Source organism: Manis pentadactyla, chromosome 11 (genome assembly GCF_030020395.1).
Source record: "Manis pentadactyla isolate mManPen7 chromosome 11, mManPen7.hap1, whole genome shotgun sequence".
NCBI classification, from domain to species: domain Eukaryota; kingdom Metazoa; phylum Chordata; class Mammalia; order Pholidota; family Manidae; genus Manis; species Manis pentadactyla.
The window spans coordinates 31,278,674-31,302,410 of record NC_080029.1 but is presented as its reverse complement, the minus strand read 5'-3'; the positions used below and the strand labels follow the sequence as shown (position 1 = coordinate 31,302,410).

At 36.7% G+C, this 23,737-nt stretch overlaps 1 protein-coding gene across 1 annotated transcript; it reads right to left on the bottom strand.

Annotated features, from left to right (window-relative positions):
* Window positions 1–970: 970 nt before the first annotated feature.
* On the bottom strand, window positions 971–23,576 carry LOC118926449 (cytochrome c oxidase assembly protein COX16 homolog, mitochondrial). Its single transcript, XM_036913339.2, has 4 exons — window positions 23,346–23,576; window positions 17,605–17,676; window positions 9,919–9,981; window positions 971–1,327 (listed from the first exon to the last, which is right to left on the bottom strand). Exons 1-4 carry the CDS (start codon window positions 23,397–23,399, stop codon window positions 1,211–1,213), a joined length of 306 nt encoding a protein of 101 aa, XP_036769234.1. The 5' UTR covers window positions 23,400–23,576; the 3' UTR covers window positions 971–1,210.
* Window positions 23,577–23,737: the final 161 nt, after the last annotated feature.

Below are 23,737 nucleotides of genomic sequence, written 5' to 3'. Positions count from 1 at the left end.
CAAGAACTATATAGTAGATCCTAAAAACTTCTTGATGTTTTTTCATAAGTTTCTTTTAATTTAAATTAAATCTGATTTAAAATCTGATCCATTTTGACTTTTTTTGTACAAAGAGTGAAGTTTAGGTGGAGGTTTTTTTCTTTGCTTTTTTGGTCTATGAAATCCAATTGCTCCCACAGATAACCATTATAAATTATCTGTATCACAAAGTATCACCAGTAGATAATCAACTTGCTTTCCTTTTTTGCTAAAACTACCCCACTGAAAAGAGGGATTCTGATTGAGGCAGAAGTGGGTGGACTTACAATATTTGGCAATTATAGGGGGCATATTTCAACTTACACTTTAGGTATTTGGAACTCTTGAGAAAGTATCAGAAAGTGGGGTTCACAGCCGTGCAAGACGGGAATGAAAAGAAGAAAATGAGTTAAAAGCACTAACATCCCTCAATTCTAACTTTTGCCTAGCATTTAGATTACAGTAAACCCCAAGTTAAAAAAAAACTAATCAATTTTCATGCAAATTATGCTAAGACATAAGGCATATCTTAAATCAGTATTTCTCACTCTGTAGTCATCTGTGGAAGACCTGAACAAATCTGCTGTATCTGCATATAATATGTTCTACTTCCATGATTTTTTTGCTTTAACCAGGTAGAATATAATTTTCCTAATACATCTGAATGGTATCAACACAATCATCAGGTAATGCTTTGGAAACTGATTAGCATTCCACATGAGGTATTATAAATAAAATAATCTTATCAGAATTAAGAAAAGACTCTTATCAGAATAAGACTAATACTACTTTCCTGCAAAGTTTGACATAAAATCACTGCTTGTGTTACTGTGAGAATTTGGATCCGGACCTACTACTCTCATTAGGAATCAGATTGAAGTATAAGAATGCTGCCTTTGTAGGGTGGGAAAAGAATATGGGTGGGTAGCGTGTGAAATGACACTCTCTAAGCAGCAGTATTCACATTTTTATTGAGCAGTGTAAAATATGTGTAATCAACATTGTTACTTTCATTTGAAAATGGAAGAGTTGGGAAGTATAAGAACCTGTACTTGACTTTTATCAAGATTATCTGTCATTAAATTACTCACATCCAGGCTTCTGCAGGTGTGGAATTTTCTTCCCACTGGATAGGAGTATGTAGCAGGAATTCCAGTTGATATATCACCAAAAAAAAAAAGAATCAGCATACTCAAGTTGTCTTAGTGTTAAGGATATCTGGATTTCGTCCCTGGAGGAGTTCAGGATCTTCCCAAGGCCTGGGTCCTCGAATATTCTTCCAGTCATCAAAAGTGGTGTCCTTTATTTTCTATAAAGCCACAAAAATTAAAGTACATATATATTAGTGGCTTTGATTAGGATATCACTGAATGAATGAATAAGTAAATGTAAAGAATCTAATAGGCCCTTAATTACAATTTTAGCAAATAAATCAACTGCTTATCAAGCACAATAACTGAAGAACTGTCATATTTCTTAGGATTAGAATTTTTCTTGCTTGCTATTGACATTAATGCCTATCTTTTCTCCCATCAGAATAAAACTGTTAAGATAGCAAGAGTCTACATGCTTTATTTTTGAGAGCACAAAGAAACTCTGAAGGTTGATCCAGCATATTAATGACTAGGATGGATTGGCTTGGGTGACAGTAATTAATGAGAGGAAAGAACAAAGATGGATACCCTAAAATCTGCCAAAAGGAAGAAAAGAGACCCAAGATGGTTTGTCCCATACCTGGGAAATGAGCCTGGGCTTAAGAATGAAAAAATATTCCCCATAGCTGCTATGAACAAAGCCCTTTCAGATACTTAGTATGAAGTATCTCTCCAGTACAGGAATGATGGTAGGATAAAAGGGAAGAAGGTAAATGTTTCTTCACCCTTCTGACACCACTCTGACAGTAACTTTCACACATTTACTTTGATTGTTTTGAAGTTATTGAGTTAAATAAGATAGAAAAGTATGTTCAGAGAACCCAGGATAGCTTATCCAGGGACAGGGAAAATAATATAAATTTACCTTGATACTTGGATAATAAGCATTGCTTTTTTTTTTTTTTGGTATCATTAATCTACAATTACATGAAGGAAATTATGTTTACTAGGCTCCCCCATTCACCAAGTCCCCCCCACATCCCCGTTCACAGTCACTGTCCACCAACATAGTAAGATGCTGTAAAATCACTACTTGTCTTTTCTGTGTTGCACAGCCCTCCCTGTGCCTACCCAACACTATACATGCTAATCGTAATGCCCCCTTTCTTTTCTTCCTGCCCTTATCCCTCCCTTCCCACCCGTCCTCCAGAGTCCCTTTCCCTTTGTTAACTATTAGTCCATTCTTGGGTTCTGTGCTTCTGCTGCTGTTTTGTTCCTTCAGTTTCCTTTTGTTCTTATACTCCACATATGAGTGAAATCATTTGGTACTTGTCTTTCTCCGCCTGGCTTATTTCACTGAGCATAATACCCTCTAGCTCCATCCATGTTGTTGCAAATGGTAGGATTTGTTTTTTCCTTATGGCTGAGTAATATTCCATTGTGTATATGTACCACATTTTCTTTATGAATTCATCTACTGATTGACATTTAGGTTGCTTCCATATCTTGGCTATTGTAAATTGTGCAGTGATAAACATAGGGGTGCATCTGTCTTTTTCAAACTGGAGTGCTGCATTCTTAGGGTAAATTCCTAGAAGTGGAATTCCTGGGTCAAATGGTATTTCTATTTTGAGCTTTTTGAGGAACCTCCATACTGCTTTCCATAATGGCTGAACTAATTTACATTCCCACCAGCAGTGTAGGAGGGTTCCCCTTTCTCCACAACCTCGCCAACATTTGTTGTTGTTTGTCTTCTGGTTGGTAGCCATCCTTACTGGTGTGAGATGATATCTCATTGTGGTTTTAATTTGCATTTCTCTGATGACAAGCAATGTGGAGCATCTTTTCATGTGTCTGTTGGCCATCTGAATTTCTTCTTTAGAGAACTGTCTATTCAGCTCCTCTGCCCATTTTTAATTGGATTATTTGCTTTTTGTTTGTTGAGGTGTGTGAGCTCTTTATATATTTTGGATGTCAACCCTTTATTGGATCTGTCATTTTCGAATATATTCTCCCATACTGTAGATACCTTTTTGTTCTATTGATGGTGTCCTTTGCTGTACAGAAACTTTTCAGCTTGATATAGTCCCACTTGTTCATTTTTGCATTTGTTTCCCTTGCCCGGGGAGATATGTTCAAGAAGAGGTCACTCATGTTTATGTCTAAGACATTTTTGCCTATGTTTTTTTCTAAGAGTTTTATGGTTTCATGACTTACATTCAAGTCTTTGATCCATTTCGAATTTACTTTTGTGTATGGGGTTCGACAGTGATCCAGTTTCATTCTCTTACATGTAGCTGTCCAGTTTTGCCAGCACCATCTGTTGAAGAGACTGTCATTTCCCCATTGTATGTCCATGGCCTCTTTATCGAATATTAGTTGACCATATATGTTTGGGTTAATGTTTGGAGTCTCTATTCTGTTCCATTGGTCTGTGGCTCTGTTCTTGTGCCAGTACCAAATTGTCTTGATTACTATGGCTTTGTAGTAGAGCTTGAAGTTGGGGAGTAAGATCCCCCCCACTTTATTCTTCCTTCTCAGGATTGTTTTAGCTATTCGGGGTCTTTGGTGTTTCCATATGAATTTTTGAACTATTTGTTCCAGTTCATTGAAGAAAGCTGTTGGTGATTTGATAGGGATTGTATCGAATCTGTATATTGCTTTGGGCAGGATGGCCATTTTGACGATATTAATTCTTCCTAGCCAAGAGCATGGGATGAGTTTCCATTTGTTAGTGACCTCTTTAATTTATCTTAAGAGTGTCTTATAGTTTTCAGGGTATAGGTCTTTCACTTCCTTGGTTAGGTTTATTCCTAGGTATTTTATTCTTTTTGATGCTATTGTGAATGGAATTGTCTTCCTGATTTCTCTTTCTATTAGTTTATTGTTAGTGTATAGGAAAGCCACAGATTTCTGTGTGTTAATTTTGTATCCTGCAACTTTGCTGAATTCCGATATTAGCTCTAATAGTTTCGGAGTGGAGTCTTCAGGGTTTCTTATGTACAATATCATGTCATCTGCAAATAGTGACAGTTTAACTTCTTCTTTACCAATCTGAATTCCTTGTATTTCTTTGTTTTGTCTGATTGCCATGGCTAGGACCTCCAGTACTATGTTGAATAACAGTGGGGATAGTGGGCATCCCTGTCTTGTTCCCCATCTCAGAGGAAAAGCTTTCAGCTTCTTGCTGTTCAGTATGATGTTGGCTGTGGGTTTATCATATAGGGCCTTTATTATGTTGAGGTTCTTGCCCTCCATACCCATTTTGTTGAGAGCTTTTACCATGAATGGATGTTGAATTTTATCGAATGCTTTTTCAGCATCTATGGAGATGATCATGTGGTTTTTGTCTTTCTTTTTGTTGATGTGGTGGATGATGTTGATGGATTTTCAAATATTGTACCATCCTTGCATCCCTAGGATGAATCCCACTTGGTCATGGTGTATGATCCTCTTGATGTATTTTTGAATTCGGTTTGCTAATATTTTGTTGAGTATTTTTGCATCTACGTTCATCAGGGATATTGGCCTGTAGTTTTCTATTTTGGTGGGGTCTTTGCCTGGTTTTGGTATTAGGGTGATGTTGGCTTCATAGAATGAGTTTGGGAGTACTCCCTCCTCTTCTATTTTTTGGAAAACTTTAAGGAGAATGCGTATTATGTCTTTTCTGTATGTCTGATAAAGTTCCAAGGTAAATCCTTCTGGCCCGGGGGTTTCGTTCTTTGGTAGTTTTTTGATTACTGCTTCAATTTCGTTGCTGGTAATTGGTCTGTTTAGATTTTCTGTTTCTTTCTGGGTCAGTCTTGGAAGGTTGTATTTTTCTAGGAAGTTGTCCATTTCTCCTAGGTTTCCCAGCTTGTTAGCATATAGGTTTTCATAGTACTCTCTAATAATTCTTTGTGTTTCTGTGGGGTCCGTCGTGATTTTTCCTTTCTCGTTTCTGATTCTGTTGATTTGTGTTGACTCTCTTTTCCTCTTAATAAGTCTGACTAGCGGCTTATCTATTTTGTTAATTTTTTCGAAGAACCAGCGCTTGGTTTCATTGATTTTTGCTATTGTTTTATTCTTCTCAATTTTATTTATTTCTTCTCTGATCTTTATTATGTCCCTCCTTCTGCTGACCTTAGGCCTCTTTTGTTATTCTTTTTCCAATTTCGATAATTGTGACATTGGACCATTCATTTGGGATTGTTCTTCCTTCTTTAAATATGCCTGGATTGCTATATACTTTCCTCTTAAGACTGCTTTTGCTGTATCCCACAGTAGTTGGGGCTTTGTGTTGTTGTTGTCGTTTGTTTCCATATATTGCTGGATCTCCATTTTGATTTGGTCATTGATCCATTGATTATTTAGGAGTGTGTTGTTAAGCCTCCATGTGTTTGTGAGCCTTTTTGCTTTCTTTGTACAATTTATTTCTAGTTTTATGCCTTTGTGGTCTGAAAAGTTGGTTGGTAGGATTTCAATCTTTTGGAATTTACTAAGGCTCTTTTTGTGGCGTAGTATGTGGTCTACTATTCTGGACAGTGTTCCATGTGCACTTGAGAAGAATGTGTATCCTGTTGCTTTTGGGTGTAGAGTTCTGTAGATGTCTATTAGGTCCATCTGTTCTAGTGTGTTGTTCAGTGCCTCTGTGTCCTTACTTATTTTCTGTCTGGTGGATCTGTCCTTTGGAGTGAGTGGTGTGTTGAAGTCTCCCAGAATGAATGCATTGCATTCTATTTCCTCCTTTAATTCTGTTAGTATTTGTTTCACATATGTTGGTGCTCCTGTATTGGGTGCATATATATTTATAATGGTTATATCCTCTTGTTGGACTGAGCCCTTTATCATTATGTAATGTCCTTCTTTATCTTTTGTTACTTTCTTTATTTTGAAGTCTATTTTGTCTGATATTAGTATTGCAACACCTGCTTTTTACTCTCTGTTGTTTGCATGAAATATCTTTTTCCACCCCTTGACTTTAAGTCTGTGCATGTCTTTGGGTTTGAGGTGAGTCTCTTGTAAGCAGCATATGGATGGGTCTTGCTTTTTTATCCATTCTATTACTCTGTGTCTTTTGATTGGTGCATTCAGTCCATTTACATTTAGGGTGATTATTGAAACGTATGTACTTATTGCCATTGCAGGCTTTAAGTTTGTGGTTACCAAAGGTTCAAGGTTAGCTTCTTTACTATCATACTAACTTAACTCACTTATTGAGCTATTATAAACACAGTCTGATGATTCTTTATTTCACTCCCTTCTTATTCCTCCTCCTCCCTTCTTTATATGTTGGGTGTTTTGTTCTGTGCTCTTTTTAGGAGTGCTCCCATCTAGAGCAGTCCCTCTAAGATGCCCTGTAGAGGTGGTTTGTGGGAGGCAAATTCCCTCAACTTTTGCTTGTCTGGGAATTGTTTAATCCCTCCTTCATATTTAAATGATAATCGTGCTGGATAAAGTATTCTTGGTTCGAGGTCCTTCTGTTTCATTGCATTAAGTATATCATGCCATTCTCTTCTGGCCTGTAGGGTTTCTGTTGAGAAGTCTGATGATAGCCTGATGGGTTTTCCTTTGTAGGTGACCTTTTTTTTCTCTGTGGCTGCCTTTAATACTTTGTCCTTGTCTTTGATCTTTGCCATTTTAACTATTATGTGTCTTGGTGTTGCCCTCCTTGGATCCCTTGTCATGGGAGTTGTGTGTACCTCTGTGGTCTGAGAGGCCATTTCCTCCCCTAGTTTGGGGAAGTTTTCAGCATTTATTTCTTCAAAGACACTTTCTATCCCTTTTTCTCTCTCTTCTTCTTCTGGTACCACTATAATGCGGATATTGTTCCGTTTCGACTGGTCACTCAGTTCTCTTAAAATTCTTTCATTCCTGGAGATCCTTTTATCTCTCTCTGCATCAGCTTCTCTGTGTTCCTGTTCTCTGTTTTCTAGTCCATGAATGGTCTTTTGCATCTCGTCCATTCTGTTTTGAAGTCCTTCCAGAGCTTGTTTTATTTCTGTATTCTCCCTCCTTAGTTCTTACATATTTCTCTGCAAGTCCATCAGCATGGTTATGACTTTTGTTTTGAATTCTTTTTCAGGAAGACTGGTTAAATCTATCTCCCCAGATTCCTTTTCAGGGGAAGATGTAGCAGATGTCTAAGCTGTCTGGGTTAGTCTTGTCTGGATCAAATTTTTTTGCCTTTTCATGTTGATAGGTGCAGTGGTGAGCTATTGGTTTTCTGTCAGCCGGGAGAGCTAAGGCTATCCACTTGCTCCTGGCCTCTTTACTGGGACAACTGCGACCCCTAGTGGCTTCTGTTGGGCAATTGCGTGTAGACTGGGTCTCTGTATCTTGCCCGGCCGGTATGGAGGAAGCTCCCTTGCTGTGGGCGTGGCCAGCCTCAGGCTTCTACTCTGCTATGGCGGGGCCCTGGAGGGGTAATGGACGGGGGGGCTGTTTGGTTGTTTACCTCCATGAGGGGTCTCAGAGCTGTTGCCCAGGGGGTTAGTGCGCCCGGAGTTCCCTGGAATTTCCAGCTGCTAGACTGTGATCCAGAATGCTTCTGTCCAGCTGTGGCGTCCCTGTTCCTTTAAGACTTTCAAAAAGCACTCGCTTTTCTTTGTCACAGGGGTGCCGGCTTCGGGACCCACTCAAAGATCTTGCTGCCCTGTTTCCCTAGTTTCCAGCACCCCATGCATGCGCTGTGTCTGTGCTCTGGTGCAGATGGCTAGGGCTGGGTGTTTAGCAGTCCTGGGCTCCCTCTCCCTCCCCACTCCGACTCCTCTCCTCCCACCGGGAGCTGGGGTGAGGGGCGCTCGGGTCCCGCCAGGCCGGGGCTTGTATCTTACCCCTTTCACCAGGCGCTGGGTTCTCGCAGGTGTGGCTGTAGTCTGGCTGTTGTCCTGTGTCTTCTGGTCTCTCTTTTAGGATTAGTTTTATTTGTTGTATTTTCAAAAATATATATGTTTTTGGGAGGAGATTCCCACTGTCCTACTCGCCGCCATCTTGGCTCCACCCAAGCATTGCTTTTTTACTAAGAGCTGCATAACCTTGGGGAAGTAATTCAAGCCATCTAGGCACTAATTCCCTCCTAAGTAATAATGAAAACACTAAACCAAATGGTCTATATGGTTTCTTCAGTTCTTAAAAAACTATAAGGAAAAGCTGCTCCCAGACAAACCCTCCACAGCATCATTACTAACACAGTGCTTATATATCAAGAAGTAGCAACTTAGAGGTTTTGACAAAATAATGGAGAGGTGGTGAATTGAAACCACTCTCTAAATTTCACTTATAGTTTTACCAGGAGTCTGTACTAAGTATATATGGATGAACAAAATTCTACTAATTTAGTGTCCAAGAAGAGAGTAAATTATTTTCAAGTATAGTATGAAATGATCCAAAGTTATAAAAAGGTTTTAAGAAATAATTAATGGCCTTCACCCAGATATGTTCGACATCTATGCTCAAGAGAATGTAAGGATAATTCTTAGATGGGATGCAAGGTTGGCAGAACAACTTCACATAAAAGTGGTCCACTCTAATTTAGAGAGCTATGGTGAAGTAAAGATTCCCTACAGAATTTTGCAAAATATGTGGAGGTGCTGAACACTAGACTACCTTAGACTTACCACTTAACAGCCAACTGCTATACAACTGAGTATGGAAAGGAGCCAAGAAGTGCTGAGGAAAAGCAGTGTTGTGTTGATACTGGATTTTCAGGCCTGCTGGAGTGGAGATCTTTCCTTAATAATCTACTTGCTACCTTGACATCCAGCTGAGACAACAAAAAAGCTGCTTTTTAGGCATAAGGATTATGCTTAGAGTAAGACCTACTTTAGACTCACCCCAATAAAGCTTAAAGCCAAGCTCTAAGAAGATCCTTTGGGGAGATAATTTGGAAATGAGTACCCACAGAGTTAAAGGGGTTTAGGACACACTAAAACCTTTCCACAGATCTTCCCTTACAAAGCATAAAACCAAGCTCAACATGATCCCCGCCAATCATTTAACTGCTTGCTTAAATGAAAATCAACACTCTCCACAAGTCTCTTCAATTTTATTATTCACAGTGTTCACCTTTCACTTAAAAATGACCAAACATACAAAGATAGGGGAAAATATGATCCAAACATGAGCCAAAAAAGGAACATAACTATAAGAGATGGAGAATGTCCTTCTTTATCACAACCTATAATACAATGTACTATCAAATTCTTTGATTTCTGCTAATCAGATGGGTACAAAATGACACCTCATTATAATTTTAAGTAACATCCAATATATATCTTTAAGAATATTTCCTTTTCTCTGAACTCTTCATATGGTTTGCCCATGTACCTACTGACCGAGAGTTGTTGAACTTTTCCATATTCATATGTAGATGATCTTCATATTTAAATAAATTAACTCATCATGATAAGATAAACAATATTTTTAGGATTTCTCATTTAACTAGTGACTTAATATATGTATTTTTTTAGGCTAAACTGTTGAATTTTTATGTATGAACTCATCAATCTTCACTTTAAAAATATATCACACTTAAATAGGACTTTCTAACTCAAGATCACCAAAAAGAATATCTGTTTTTCTCCTTTCTTTTTATTTTTCATTTTTAAACTCCTGATCATCTAGCACTTATTCATTTTTAGTATATGAAATATAGACCCATCTTTATTTTCTTTTCAAATGTCTACACAGTTGTGTCAGTACCATAAATTTAAGGTAAATTAATTTTTTCTGCACTGGTGATCACTGAGTTTACTTTAAGGCAGGCAGAACCAGTCACTGACTAGGAGGAATGTTATAAAAGAGAAAGTGCATTAATGTACTCTACCTCATACTCTGACTCCAATGACACTTTATTCATTTTCAGTTTTTTTTCTAATTCAGGATCAATCTGTAGAAAAGAAAGAGGAACCATAAATTACATTAGTCTGTTAGACTCAATTTCAATTTAGAAAGTTACATATGGTATGGTGGACTACAAACACATGGAAAAACTTCCACTACCCGTACAATCTGTAATGGTAACTAATGTACTACAACCACCACTACTATAACTAACAGCAGCTAATATTTACAGAGCATTTGTTATGTGTCAGGCATTTGGACATACATAATCTCTTTTAATCCTCACAAAAATCTATGAGAGAAGTATTATCCTTACAATCACAAGTAAGGATAATGGGACCCAAGAAGTTTGAGTAAGTTGTCAAAGAGGGAGGACCTGGCTTTGAACCTTGGCCTTCTGCCTCCAGAATCCATGCTATTAACCACCATCCTAAATTATACTATTACACAGAAATGACATAAAAATACTAATAAATAAATGCTCCTCTTGAAAACAGAAAGAACACCTTCCATACACCAGAAACAAAGAAGCATCTAAGAAAAAAATTAGGATTCCAAAGTCGTAAATAGGAGCTGATGCCACGTTACCTGAGTATGGCAAGGTTTTAGGAAAGAAGAATGTCATGGCTAAAATTAATAAACAAACAACAATGACAAAACCCAAATTAAAGTAAATGGAATAGCAGAATAGTGACTCAACACAGCTTAAGACCAAATTAGTACATTGGAAATACAACCTGAGGGAATGATGCGGAGTTGGGATGAAAGACAGAAAAGCTGTATTACAAAAGCTAGATCCGAAAGTTCCAAAATATGTCTATTAGAATCAGAGAATAAAGAAAGGCAGTGAAGAGTAATAATTAAATAACTGATCAGTAATTAAATGAATAACATATACAAAAGACATGAGTCCTCAGACTGAAACACAATACATAATAACCACAACACAACAAAAACAGCTCATTATTAATCATATAATAGTAAAGCTTTAGAATATTAAAGATAAAAATAAAATCTTAGAAGAGTGAAAAGACAGCTTACTTACAAAGGGATGGGAATTAGAAAAAAAGAGTGCCCATAAGCAACATCGAATGCTACAATAAAATGAAATTATATTTTTAATGTTGATATTGAGAGATTACATTGAACCCATTTTACTATTTTCTCTCATCTTTCTTGACTTCTTAATTTTTTCTCAATCACTGTTTGGTAGAAATACATACCAGTAATCCCAATAAATGTTGAACTCATCTACCAACAGATTTTTCTGACTGAAATTTTTAGAAATCCAACTAAACACTACTTACAGGAAATACACTAAAAAAAGAAAGAAAGAAAAGAAAGCATAGGATGAAGGCAGAAGGTTCAAAAATGATATACAAAAAAACTAGTGGGGGCAGAAGGATCAATACATAGCACTATTTATAACAGACAAAACAGAATTCAAGGCAAACAGGATCAAAAGGAACATTTTATACTAATAAATGGAAAAGTTTTTCAAGAAGATATTAGAATTTTAAATTTTTTACATGACTACACTGCTTTGGAATTTATGCAAAATGGATAAAAATACAGGATTAAATAAATACACAAAACATATTAGAAGAGCTTAACACACTTTCCTGAGAAACTAACAGATCAAGCAGATTATAAATCTTTTGTTCATCCTTTTTAAAAATTTCACTGAAGTATCGCTGATATACAGTCTTATAGTGGTTTCAGATGTACAACACAGTGCTTCAACAGTTACCCGTATTATTAAATCCTCACTCCCTCTAGTGTGGTTACTGTAAACATAGAAAGATATTATAGAATCATTGACTACATTCTCCATGCTGTACTACCATTCCGTGACCAACTTATATTATGATTGTGAATTATTGTGCCCCTATATCCCCCTCATCCTTCCCCAGCCCTTCCCCCTTGGTAACCACTAAGTCACTTCTGAGTGTCTATGAGTTTCTTGCTGTTTTGTTCCTTCTATTTTGCTTTATTTCTATATTCCACAAATAAATGAAATCATGTGGTATTTGTCTTTCTCCACAAGGCTATTTCACTGAACATAATACCCTCTAGATCCACCCATGTTGTTGCAAATGGCAGGATTTTTCTTTTTATGGTTGAGTAATATTCCATTGTGTATATATACCACATCTTCTTTATCCATTCATCTACTGATGGATACTTAGGTTGCTTCCATATCTTGACTGTTGGAAACAGTGCTGTGATAAACATAGGGGTGCATATGTCTTTTTGAATCAGAGATTTTGTTTTCCTTGGGTAAATTTCTAGGAGTGGGATTACTGGATTGAATGATATTTCTATTTTTAGTTTTTTGAGGAACCTCCATACTGCTTTCCACAGTGGTTGCACCAATTTACATTCCCACCAACAGTGAAGGAGGGTTCCTATTTCTCCACATCCTTACCAGCATTTGTTACTTCTTGTCTTTTGGTTAGTGGTCATTCTAACTGGTGTGAAGTGATATCTCATTGTGGTTTTGTTTGCATTTCTCTGATGATTAGTGATGTTGAGCATCTTTTCATCTGCCTGATGGCCATCTGTATTTCCTCTTTGGAGAAATGTCTGTTCAGGTCCTCTGCCCATTTTTTAATCATATTGTTTGTTTTTTGGATGTTGGCATATGAGTTCTTTATATATTTTGGATGTTAACCCCTTATCAGATGAGTTGTTTACAAATATATTCTCCCATACTGTAGGTTGCCTTTTTGTTCTGGTGTTGGTGTCCTTTGCTTTACAGAAGCTTTTTAGTTTTTTATAGTCCCACTGTTTATTTTTTATTTTGTTTCACTTGCCTGAGATGTGTCAGGAAAAAATTGCTCAAAGTTACATTCACAAGATTTTTCCCTATGTTTTCTTCTAAGAGGTTTATGGTTTCATGACTTACCTTCAGGTCTTTAATCCATTTTAACTTTACTTTTGTGTATGGAATTAGACAATAATCCACTTTCATTCTCTTACATGTAGCTGCCAGTTTTCCTAACACCAGTTGTTGAAGATGCTGTCTTTTCCCCATTATATATTCATGGCTCCTTTATTGTATATTAATTGACAATATATGTGTGGGTACATATCTGGGTTCACTATTCTGTTCCATTGATCTATGGGTCTGTTCTTGTGCCAGTACCAAATTGTTTTGATTACTGTAGCTTTGTAGTAGAGCTTGAAGTCAGTGAGCATAATTTCCTGGCTTTGTTCCTCTTTCTCAGGATTGCTTTGGCTATTTGGGGCCTTGTGTGATTCCCTATTAATTTTGGAACTATTTGTTCTAGTTCATTGAAGAATGCTGTTGGTATTTTGATAGGGATTGCACTGAATTTGTAAATTGCTTTGGGAAGGATGGCCATTTTAACAATATTAATTATTCCTATCCATGAGCACAGGATATATTTCCATTTTTTGGTGTCTTCTTTAATTTCTCTCATGAGTGTCTTACAGTTTTCAGAGTATACATCTTTCACTCCTTGGCTAGGTTTATTCCTAGGTATTTTATTCTTTTTAATGCAATTATAAATGGAGTTGTTTTCCTGATTTCTCTTTCTGCCAATTCATTGTTAGTATATAGGACTGCAACAGATTTTGTATATTAATTTTGTATCCTACAACTTTGCTGAATTCAGATATTAGTTTTAGTAGGTTTTGGTGGATTCTTTAGGGTTTTCTATGTATAATATTGTGTCATCTGCAAATAGTGGCAATTTACTTTCTTCCTTACCATTTGGATGCCTTTTATCTCTTTGTGTTGTCTGATTGCTGTGGTTAGGACCTCCAATACTATGTTGAATAAAAGTGATGAGAATGGACATCCTTGTCTTGTTCCCAATCTTAGAGAAAAGCTTTCAGCTTTCTTCTATTAAGTATGTTGGCAGTGGGTTTGCCTTCACTATGTTGAGGTACATACCCTCTATATCCATTCTGTTGAGTTTTTATCATGAATGGATGTTGAATTTCGCCAAATGCTTCTTCAGCATCTATTGAGATGATCATGTGGTTTTTACCCTTCTTTTTGTTAATGTGGTATATAATATTGATTGATTGATGAATATTATATCATCCTTGCATCCCTGGAATAAATCCCACTTGATCATGATGGATGACCTTTTTGATGTATTTTTTAATTCAGTTCGCTAATACTTTGCTGAGGATTTTTGCATCTATGTTCATCAGTGATACTGGTCCATAATTGTCTTTTTTTGTGGTATCTTTGTCTAGTTTGGGTATTAGAGTGATGCTGGCCTCACAGACTGAGTTTGGCAGTGAGAATGAGTTACCTCCTCTCCTACTTTTTGGAATACTTTAAGAAGGATGGGTACTAGATCTTTAAATGTTTGGTAGAATTCAGCTGTGAAGCCATCTGGTCCTGTGGTTTTGTGTTTTGGGAGTTTTCTGATTACTAATTCAATTTCATTGCTGGTGACTGTCTATTCAGATTTTCTGTTTTTTTCTGGGTCAATCTGGGAAGGTTGTACTTACCTAGGAAGTTGTCCATTTCTTCTAGGTTGTTAAATTTATTGGCATATAAGTTTTCATTGTATTCTCTAATAACTTTTTGTATTTCTGTGGTATCCATTGTGATTATTCCTTCTTCATTTCTGATTTTGTTTATGTGTGAAATCTGTTTTTCTTGATAAGTCTGGCTAGGAGTTTATCTATTTTGCTTATTTTCTCAAAGAATCAGCTCCTGGTTTCATTGATTTTTTTCTATTGTTTGATTCTTCTCTATTTTATTTATTTCTGCTCTTACCTTTATTATGCCCCTCCTTCTATTAACTTTTGATTCATTTGTTCTTCTATTTCTAGTTTCTTTAATTCTGAGTTTAGACTATTTGGGATTGTTTTGTCTCCTGAGGTAGGCCTGTATTGCTATGTACTTCTGTCTTAGAACTGCCTTCACAGCTTCCCATAGATTATGGGTTGTTTAATTTTTGTTTTCATTTGTCTCCATGTATTGCCTGATTTCTGTTTTAATTTGATCATTGATCCACTGATTATTTAGAAGCATGTTGTTTAGCCTCCATTGATTTGTAAGCTTTTTTGTTTTCTTTGTGCAATTTATTTCTAGTTTCATAACTTTGTTGTCTGACATGCTGGTTGGTACAATTTCAATCTTTTTAAATTTACTTAGGCTCTTTTTGTGGCCTAGTATGTGATCTAGTCTTAAGAACATTCCATATACACTTGAGAAGAATATGTATCCTCTGCTTTTGGGTGGAGTGTTATGTAGATGTCTGTTAAGTCTGTCTGATCTAATGTATTGTTCAGTGCCTCTGTATCCTTATTTATTTTTTGTCAGGTTGATCTATTGATGTGAATGGTGTGTTAAAGTCTCCTAAAATGAAGGTGTGCAATCTATTTCCCCCTTTAATTCTGTTAGTATTTGTTTCACATATTTATTTAGGTGCTCCTATGTTGGGTACATTAGATTTATAATGGTTATATCCTCCTGTTGTACTGACCCCATTATTATTATATAATGTCCTTCTTTGTCTCTTGTTACTTTCTTTGTTTTGAAATCTATTTTGTCTGGGGCTAAGTACTACCACTCCTCCTTTTTTCTCACTATTATTTGCATGAAATATCTTTTTCTATCCCTTTACTTTTAGTCTGTGTGTTTCTTTGCATCAGAAATTAGTCTCCTATAGGCAGTATATAGATGGGTCTTGTTTCTTTATCCATTCTGCCACTATACATCTTTTCATTAGTGCATTCAGTCCACTGCCATTTAAGATAATTATTGATAGGTATGTACTTATTACCATTTTATTAATTATTTTTGTTTTTATAGCTCCTCTCTATTCCTTTTTTCCTCTCTTATACTCTTCTCTTGTTATTTGATGGTTTCCTTTAGTGTTGTGATTGGATTCCTCTTTAAATTTTTTGTGTATCTGTTATAGGCTTTAGGTGTGTGGTTACCATAAGGTTCAAGGATAGCTTCCTGACTATATAACAGTCTATATATAAGTTGATGATTTCTCTATTCCAAACACAATCTAAAAGTACTTTTTTCTTCTTCTTCCTCCTCCACATTTTATGTGTTAGTTGTTATACTCTGCACTTCTTGTGTATCCCTTGACTGATTTTTGTGTACAGTTGGTTTTACTACTTTTGCTTTAATTTTGTACTTGCTTGGTAATTAGTTGGTCTACTACCTTTATGGTGGGTTTATTTTCACTGGTGAAAGCTATTTAGCCTTAGGGTCATTTCCATCTATAGAAATCCTTTTAACATATTGTGTAAGACTGACTTAGTGGTGATGAATTCCTTCAACTTTTGTTTAACTGGAAAATTGTTTAATACCTGCTTCAAACTTAGATGATAATCTTGCCAGGCAGAGGATTCATGGTTGGAGGTCCTTCTGTTTCAGTACATTAAATTTATCATGCCAGACTCTTACTGATTCTTAAAGCCTTACTTCAAAGGTTGATACCTCTAGCAAGCCTTCCTGATTCCCCTTTCTCAAGTCTAAACTGTATGCCTGTCCTTGAAGTTCTAGTAATGTTTTATGCAAAATTCTAATATAGAATTTTACTGGGCATTGTTATATCTTTGGTTACATTTTTATATCAGATGTCTTCCAGCCTCGATTATGCTATAAGCTTTGTAAGAACCAATTTATTGGATATCAGTATGATTTAACACATGATAAAACACATGACAAATATTTAACTATTTTTCAAATAGGTACATGTTATCTGTATATGTCATCCCACTTCCAAAACTCATATTATTATAACTTTCTTCTTAAAGAGAAAGAGGGATAAAATCCTAAATAAAGTAATTGGGATACTAACAGAAATTTTAAACACAGTTGAAAACTGCTCTATTCCCTCACAGAACCTAACATCACTTTTAAATTTAATGTTTATTCACCTTATTAACTATTGTCTTAAAGACTAGCTGGAGTTAGTTACTGAGGTCTGCTAATGAAAAAAATATATGTGTATATTACTTGGAAAAACACTCAAATATTAGATGTGTGCCACAAACAAAAAATGCATACTCCTGTATGAATTAACCAGAGTTCTTATGAAAACACTTGGTCATAGAGGGTGAGAATCCTAGCTTTACCCCTAAATAGCCATATAACTTGGGCAAGTAACTTAAGCTCTCTGAGGCTCAGCTTCTCACCAGTAAAATAAAGACCATCCTATATATATATTTGAAAGCTAGCAGAGTCCTACCACAAAGGTATACCTTCAAAAGGATAAGTATCATTTATAGTGAAAAATAATTTTCCCTTAAGTGTTACTAAAAATACACATCAATATAATTTATAAAATTATTGTTATGAATATGAAATACCTAATGTTATAACTGGAGCAATAAAATGGAGTGAAATTGTTGTTCCATGTTCTTTAGTCTCTTCTAAATCCTAAAAACTACATCACAGCATATTTTGTCAATGCAAGCTAACAGTATTGCAGATTTTCTAGTGAATAAGGAGAAAGATTTCTAACTTCTTTATATTTCATGATTCACCTCCATGTGATCATTAATGTTATTTTAAAAAATAGAAGCCCAAAGATCATGTATCAACCTTGAAAAGCAAGACAAAACTCAGACTGCTTAGTACACCAAGTACAAATATCTCCTAAACCAGAACACACGTATACAAGGGCACACATCAAACCCCAATTATAATTCTTACTTTAATCTTCACAGCATCATAACGGATTTGGGAAAATTCCCGAAGACCAAAAGAACCTCCAACAATCAGCAACTGAAAAAAAAAAAAAAAACAAAAGAGAAGGGCAGAATTCAATCTATTTATAGAGTAGTTATCTAAATGCCAACAGTAACAGATTATATGAAATCCTAGAGATTATTTTTCCTGCTGAGTTACCATTTATCTGTGCAGAGTAGATGTAGTATAGACTGTCACTGGGAAACATGTTAACACATTACCAAATACCAAAATCAGTACGCCATACCCTTACTTGACCTTTCATTTAAATATCACCACAAGCATTTATTAGTTGATCTTTTCAAAAGATCTATAAATTAAGGAAAAAATCCATATAGACAAGGAAATAAAACCACAGCCAACTAAATGACATGCCCATGATTACATGGGGTAAAGCCAGGAATAAAATTCTGGCCTTGTTTCTTCAAGACCAGAATTCCTTCATTTGTGTGATTTTGCAAAACAAGCTGATTGGAGGACATTTTTCTCCATTTTCTTACCAAGTGATAAAAGAATCTCATGAAATATGCCATACTTCTTAATAAGCAGTAAACCTTTAAAAAGCCTTTGAATTGTCATTGCTACTTTATCATCTCTTCCAACAATCTAATGGGCTTCCATCCCTCATCCTAAAGCTTCAGAAGTCAAGCAATTTGGAAAAAATAAAGATTGACCCCTGCCTTCCTTTTTATACCAACATATTAATATTGGCAATTAAATATAAAAAGCTATAAAGCATATAAAACATAAAATTTTGCAATTTTGAAGTCAGAATACCAACAAAACCTTGAGGATATGAATTTCAAAACCCAATAAATCTGACCACATAAAAATTTAAAACATCTACCTTGACAAATAAATGAAATAAAAACAACACAAAATCAAAACACAACAAATCAGGAAAAATATGTTGTATATAACTAGCTGATACCTGCAGTGGCAATCTGTAAGAATTCTTTGTGTAAGCAAAATATTGGTTTCGATCAAAGACACATCCCTGGTTTTCCTAATTCCTTCTTTCCTTTTATTCATTCTTCCTTACCTACCTAACCTTAAAATGTTGGAGTATTCCAAAAGGCACACACCAAAAGGTGTGCAAACATCTTCTGCCTATTCACGACCAACACTTTGTCCCTAAGTGATGTCATCCAATTCCACAAATTTAAATAGTCTCTATAACCTACCAACCTCCAAATGTATATTTTCAATGGGAAACATCCCACTGAACTGAAGACCTGCCTTCCTATTTGACATCTGTACTTGAAAATCTAACAGGTATATACAAATTTACATTAAAAAAAAAAAACTCTTTGAGTTTTTGCCCTAATAGTCTTTATGCCCCAAACTGCCCTTAACTGTCTTTCACATCCCAGTAAATGTCAACTACTTCCACCCTATTATTGAAGACAACTTCTTTGGAGTCATCTAACTCCTTTCAATCATCTCTTGCATCTAATACACTGGAGTTCTTCCACCTCTAGTTTGAAGATATTTCTTAAATCTGAGAATTTCTGATTATATCCTCTCCTAACACTGTACTTCAGGCCACCAACATCTCTTTCCTGTCATACAGTAATTACAGTACCTACATGTTACATAATAAGGAATTTGTCTGCTTTTTGTCCCAGGTTCCTGGAAGGGAGCTACTAACTTGGAATTTCCTGAGTGACAAGAGTGCCTTTGTTATCATATGTGTGGACCTCTGGGACCACACCAGAGTTTATGCTAATGAGGTGACTCACAGTGGGCCTCCAGCTGCAGGATACCGGCTAGCCATGCTGGAATAACCATGAGACTAGAGGGTTGGAGCTTTAAGCCAGGTGATATCAATCCAACCTCCAGGGAGGATGGAGAGCTGAGACTGAGTTCAGTCATGAAACCAATGATTCAATCAACCATACCTAGATAAAGAAACCCCAGTAAAAAACTCTGTACACTGAAACCTGGTTGAGCTTCCTGGTTGGTGACCACATCAGTGTGCTGGGAGAGTGGCATACGTTGATTCCACAGAAAGAAAACATGGAAACTCTGCATGGGTCTCTTCTTTTGGCTGTTCCTAATTTGTATACTTTTAATAAAACTATAACCATAAGTATAATGCTTTCCTGAGTTCTATGAGTCATTCTAGTGAATTACTTGACCTTAGAGGATAATAGAACCCTCAAGTATGTAACCAGTTGATCAGAAGCACAGGTCCACTAAGAACCCCAGAGCTTTCAGCTGGTGTCTGAAGAAAGGGGTGCTTTTTGGAGGACTCTGCCCTTAATTTGTGATGTCTGCGCTAATTCTGAGTCGGTGTCAGTACCACATTGTACCACCTACCACTCATTACAATAGTATCTACAATCCTAACTAAATATCTTTATTTGTGCACCAGATCCCATCTCATTTACTGAAAGATAACAATTCATCAATTCTTCCACTTCCTGTATCATCAAAACTTTGTTCACCATTGCATGATTAATCATAAAAAAAATTATGTAGACAATGGTACAGCAAACAGTTGTCTACCAAAAACACCTAAAAGGAAAATATGAGGAATAAGGTGTCCATAGAGGACTTGAAAAGCTCAAACATACTCCCGAGAATCTAGGACATGCACATGAACAGAACTGTGCTTATGCCCAAAGCAGTGTGTAAACTCAGGAAACACCTGAGAAGGCCCTAAACACTCACCTATGGCTAACCTTGAGGCTCTGAGAAACAAAAGTAAAAGCTTAAGGCTGAGTTGTAACCTGCCTGGGTGAGTATTGAAGATATGCCCAAACACACAGAGCCCCTTGACAAAGGCTAAGAGAATTACTGGTTCCAGGTGTTTAAGGAAACCTTTGCCCAATTAAAAAATGGGCGACAGATTTGAAAGACATTTCTCCAAAGAAGACACAAAGATAACCAATAAATATCTGAAAGGATGTTTCATGCAACAGTTATTACAGAAATGCAAATCAAAACCACAGAGTGGTACCACTTCACACCCACCAGAAGGGTATAATAATAATAATAATAATAAAAAGATGAACAATAACAAGTGTTGGCAAGGATGTGGAGAAATCAGAAGCCTCATACATTGTGTGAATGTAAAATAATGTAGCCATTTTGGGAAACAGCTGACAATTCCTCAAAATGTTAAGCAAGGACTTATCATATGACCCAACAATTCTACTACTGGGTATATACCCAAGAGAAATGAAAACATATGTCCATAAAAACTTGTACATGAATGTTCATAGCAGCATTGTACATGATAGCCAAAAAACAGACACAACCCCAATGTTCATCAATGGATAAACAAAATGTTGTCTATCTAAATCACGAAATATTATTTAGCCATAAAAAGGAGTGAAGTTTTGATACACTTTATAACTTGAATGAATCTTGAAAACATTATGCCAAATGAAAAGAATCAAGTCACAAAAGACCACATGTTGTACTATTCTATTAAATCTGTAGTCAGAAGTAGATTAGTAATTGCCTAGGGAGGGTGGAAGGAGGGGGAGGAAAGAAAAGGAAGTGACTACAAATGGGATGGTGTTTCTTTGGGGGTGATAAAAATGTCCTAAAATGAGACTGTGGTAACAGCTCATAACTGTGAATATACTAAAAACAAGAGAAGAGAACGCTTTAATTGGGCTAATTTTGGTGTATAGGAACAATTAGGTCACTGGTCAGATCAGAAAGGTACATTCTAGGGACTAAATGGACAAATGTGGAAGCTGAAGCAACAAGTAAGTTCTCTTTCTCAAATTGTTTGGATGTGAAGGTAAGAAGAGTATTATTAGCATATACCTGGTATTCCAAGCCCTCTTCTGTATGTTCCTGAATAAAGAATCATATGAAGCATTAATATTTTTCCAAGAGAGGAAATAATTTCAACTTGAAGATAAACATAGTAATTATGACATATTTGATTGATACATGATAAAAAGAATGTATATTTTTAATTCCTTCCGTAGCATTGATTGATACATGATAAAAAGAATGTACCTTTTGAATTCTTTCTGGGAGCATTGGGTTTTACAGTATTGAACTAAACATTTTCCTCTACAAAATTATTTATGTTTAGGACCCATATTTTGAAATGTGGTCCCCTAGGTCCATGTCGGGTAGGTAATACACTTGGTGAAGAAGGTGTGAAAATTAGTAAAAGGAAACCTCTCTAAAGTGGAGTGAGGTGAAGCAGTACCACTCCTTGTCAGTTACAGACCCCAAGAGAAGAAGCCTCAACAGGAAAGAATCATCCATTACAAACCCTAACAGGGAAAAGATGTACACTGCATTTCCTACAGGAAACTGACTATCCTTGCAACTCAACCAATGAGAAACCCATATCACCCTGAACTCCTGTTTTTCTCCCCTTGGACTTTGATTCAAAATAACCCCCTCCCAACTTCCTCCTTCTTCTCCATAAAATAATGTTCCTCTCTTTTAATGCCTATGGTTAGCAAAATAACTTTTATGTTTAAGGTTAATAAAGGCTATTGTGGTACTTTGCCTTCCACCAAATAAAACAAATGAGGAAACCTCTAGAAGGTGCTTCATTACTTGGCTTTGATGATTTTGAAAAAAACAAAATCAAACTGGCTTCCATTGGGACATACAGGTAACCTCAAGTTAGTGACTACAATCACAATGCTGCTGAATGGACCTGTATTTGGGGACAGAAGAATGTGCAGTGGATAATTTTTACACATACCCTACATAAATGACTATACTATCTTATAAATACAAAGTTTTCTTTAAATTTTAAAAAAGATATAAAAAGGAGTTTCCAAAGACTTTAAAAAAAATCAGATTCATCAGAGATAAGTAAAAAAAACTCATTGTTTTTCTAAAGTCACTTATTTCCTTTAATCCTGAATAAATGCAAAAGCTGGTAACCTCACCAGTACCAATATCCATACCAATAATAAGCTATTCTGTATTTAAAAGAAAGTGGCTTTGTCCACATGCTTTATCTAAATTTTTTCATTCACTATGACATCAATACTTGCTGAAACAAAATAACTTGCCAAGATTAAACAGCAAATAAAGGGGAGCTGTGTGGCTGGATTCCAAACTCTAGTTGGTGTTATGTCAACTTCCACCTGTATCTTCATGTTGAAAGGGATCTTCAGGGAACGCAGTGTAAAACTGAACGCAAACATTAAGAACAGAGAAACTACTTTCAATGTGCTTTAAAAATATCAACTACAATTCAGCAACATCTTGAGGGCTGCTACAGCGTGGCAGGCACCGTGCTAAATACGCACGTCATAAGGCTTTAACTCCTAACAACCCTGAAGTATGCCAGCTAGACTAGGAAGCTGAAACATGGAGATGCCCGAACGTACAGATAAATGAGGTAAATACATCTAGTCTCCGTGATCCAGAGTATCTTCAAGCTATAGCGGGATGACAAAATACAAGCTTAACAATCATCCAGACATGGGTTAAATTCTGGTTCTGACATCGCTCTCTGAAGCACACCTTGGTAGCCACCAGGGAAGGTAAGAGAGGGACTTTTAATGCTATCGCACTACCAACGCGGGGAGAAGACTAGAAGGACTGACTGCAATTTCTCAATCTAAAGCCAGCCCCTTCCCAGCCCGGTTGCACTACTCAGCCTCACCTATTGCGGACTCCCCTCAGTCTCCTCCAACCTGCCAAACGTGAGATCCCACCCCTTCCGGAATCCCGCCCCCATACATTTTTCTCCCTGCGCTCACCAACATGGGGACTCCGAAGCGGAGGGTCTTGTTCCTGCGCAAAGCGCGCATCATGGCCGGTGCAAATACGACTGAACTCTCCCGCTCGCTTGGACGCCCCGCCAACAGGCCCAGCGAAGCCTCCTGACTTCAGCGGCTCAAGTTCCCTCCCGACAAGACTGTCCTTGACTCACCTCCCTTCCTCCCCCGTCAGGTGCACGGTACTTTCCTAATAGTCTCCGCCAGGCAAAAGCAATCGATCCATCGCAACGTAGACTTGCGTCCGCCCGGAAATTCGAGTTTAGCGGATCGGTTCCGGGTCGCCTGTTTGTAATCGGTATTTACATTGTGTCTGTACGCATCGTCAAATGTGGACACCGGTACCTCCCACTTTCTGGGTCTTAACCAGCGTT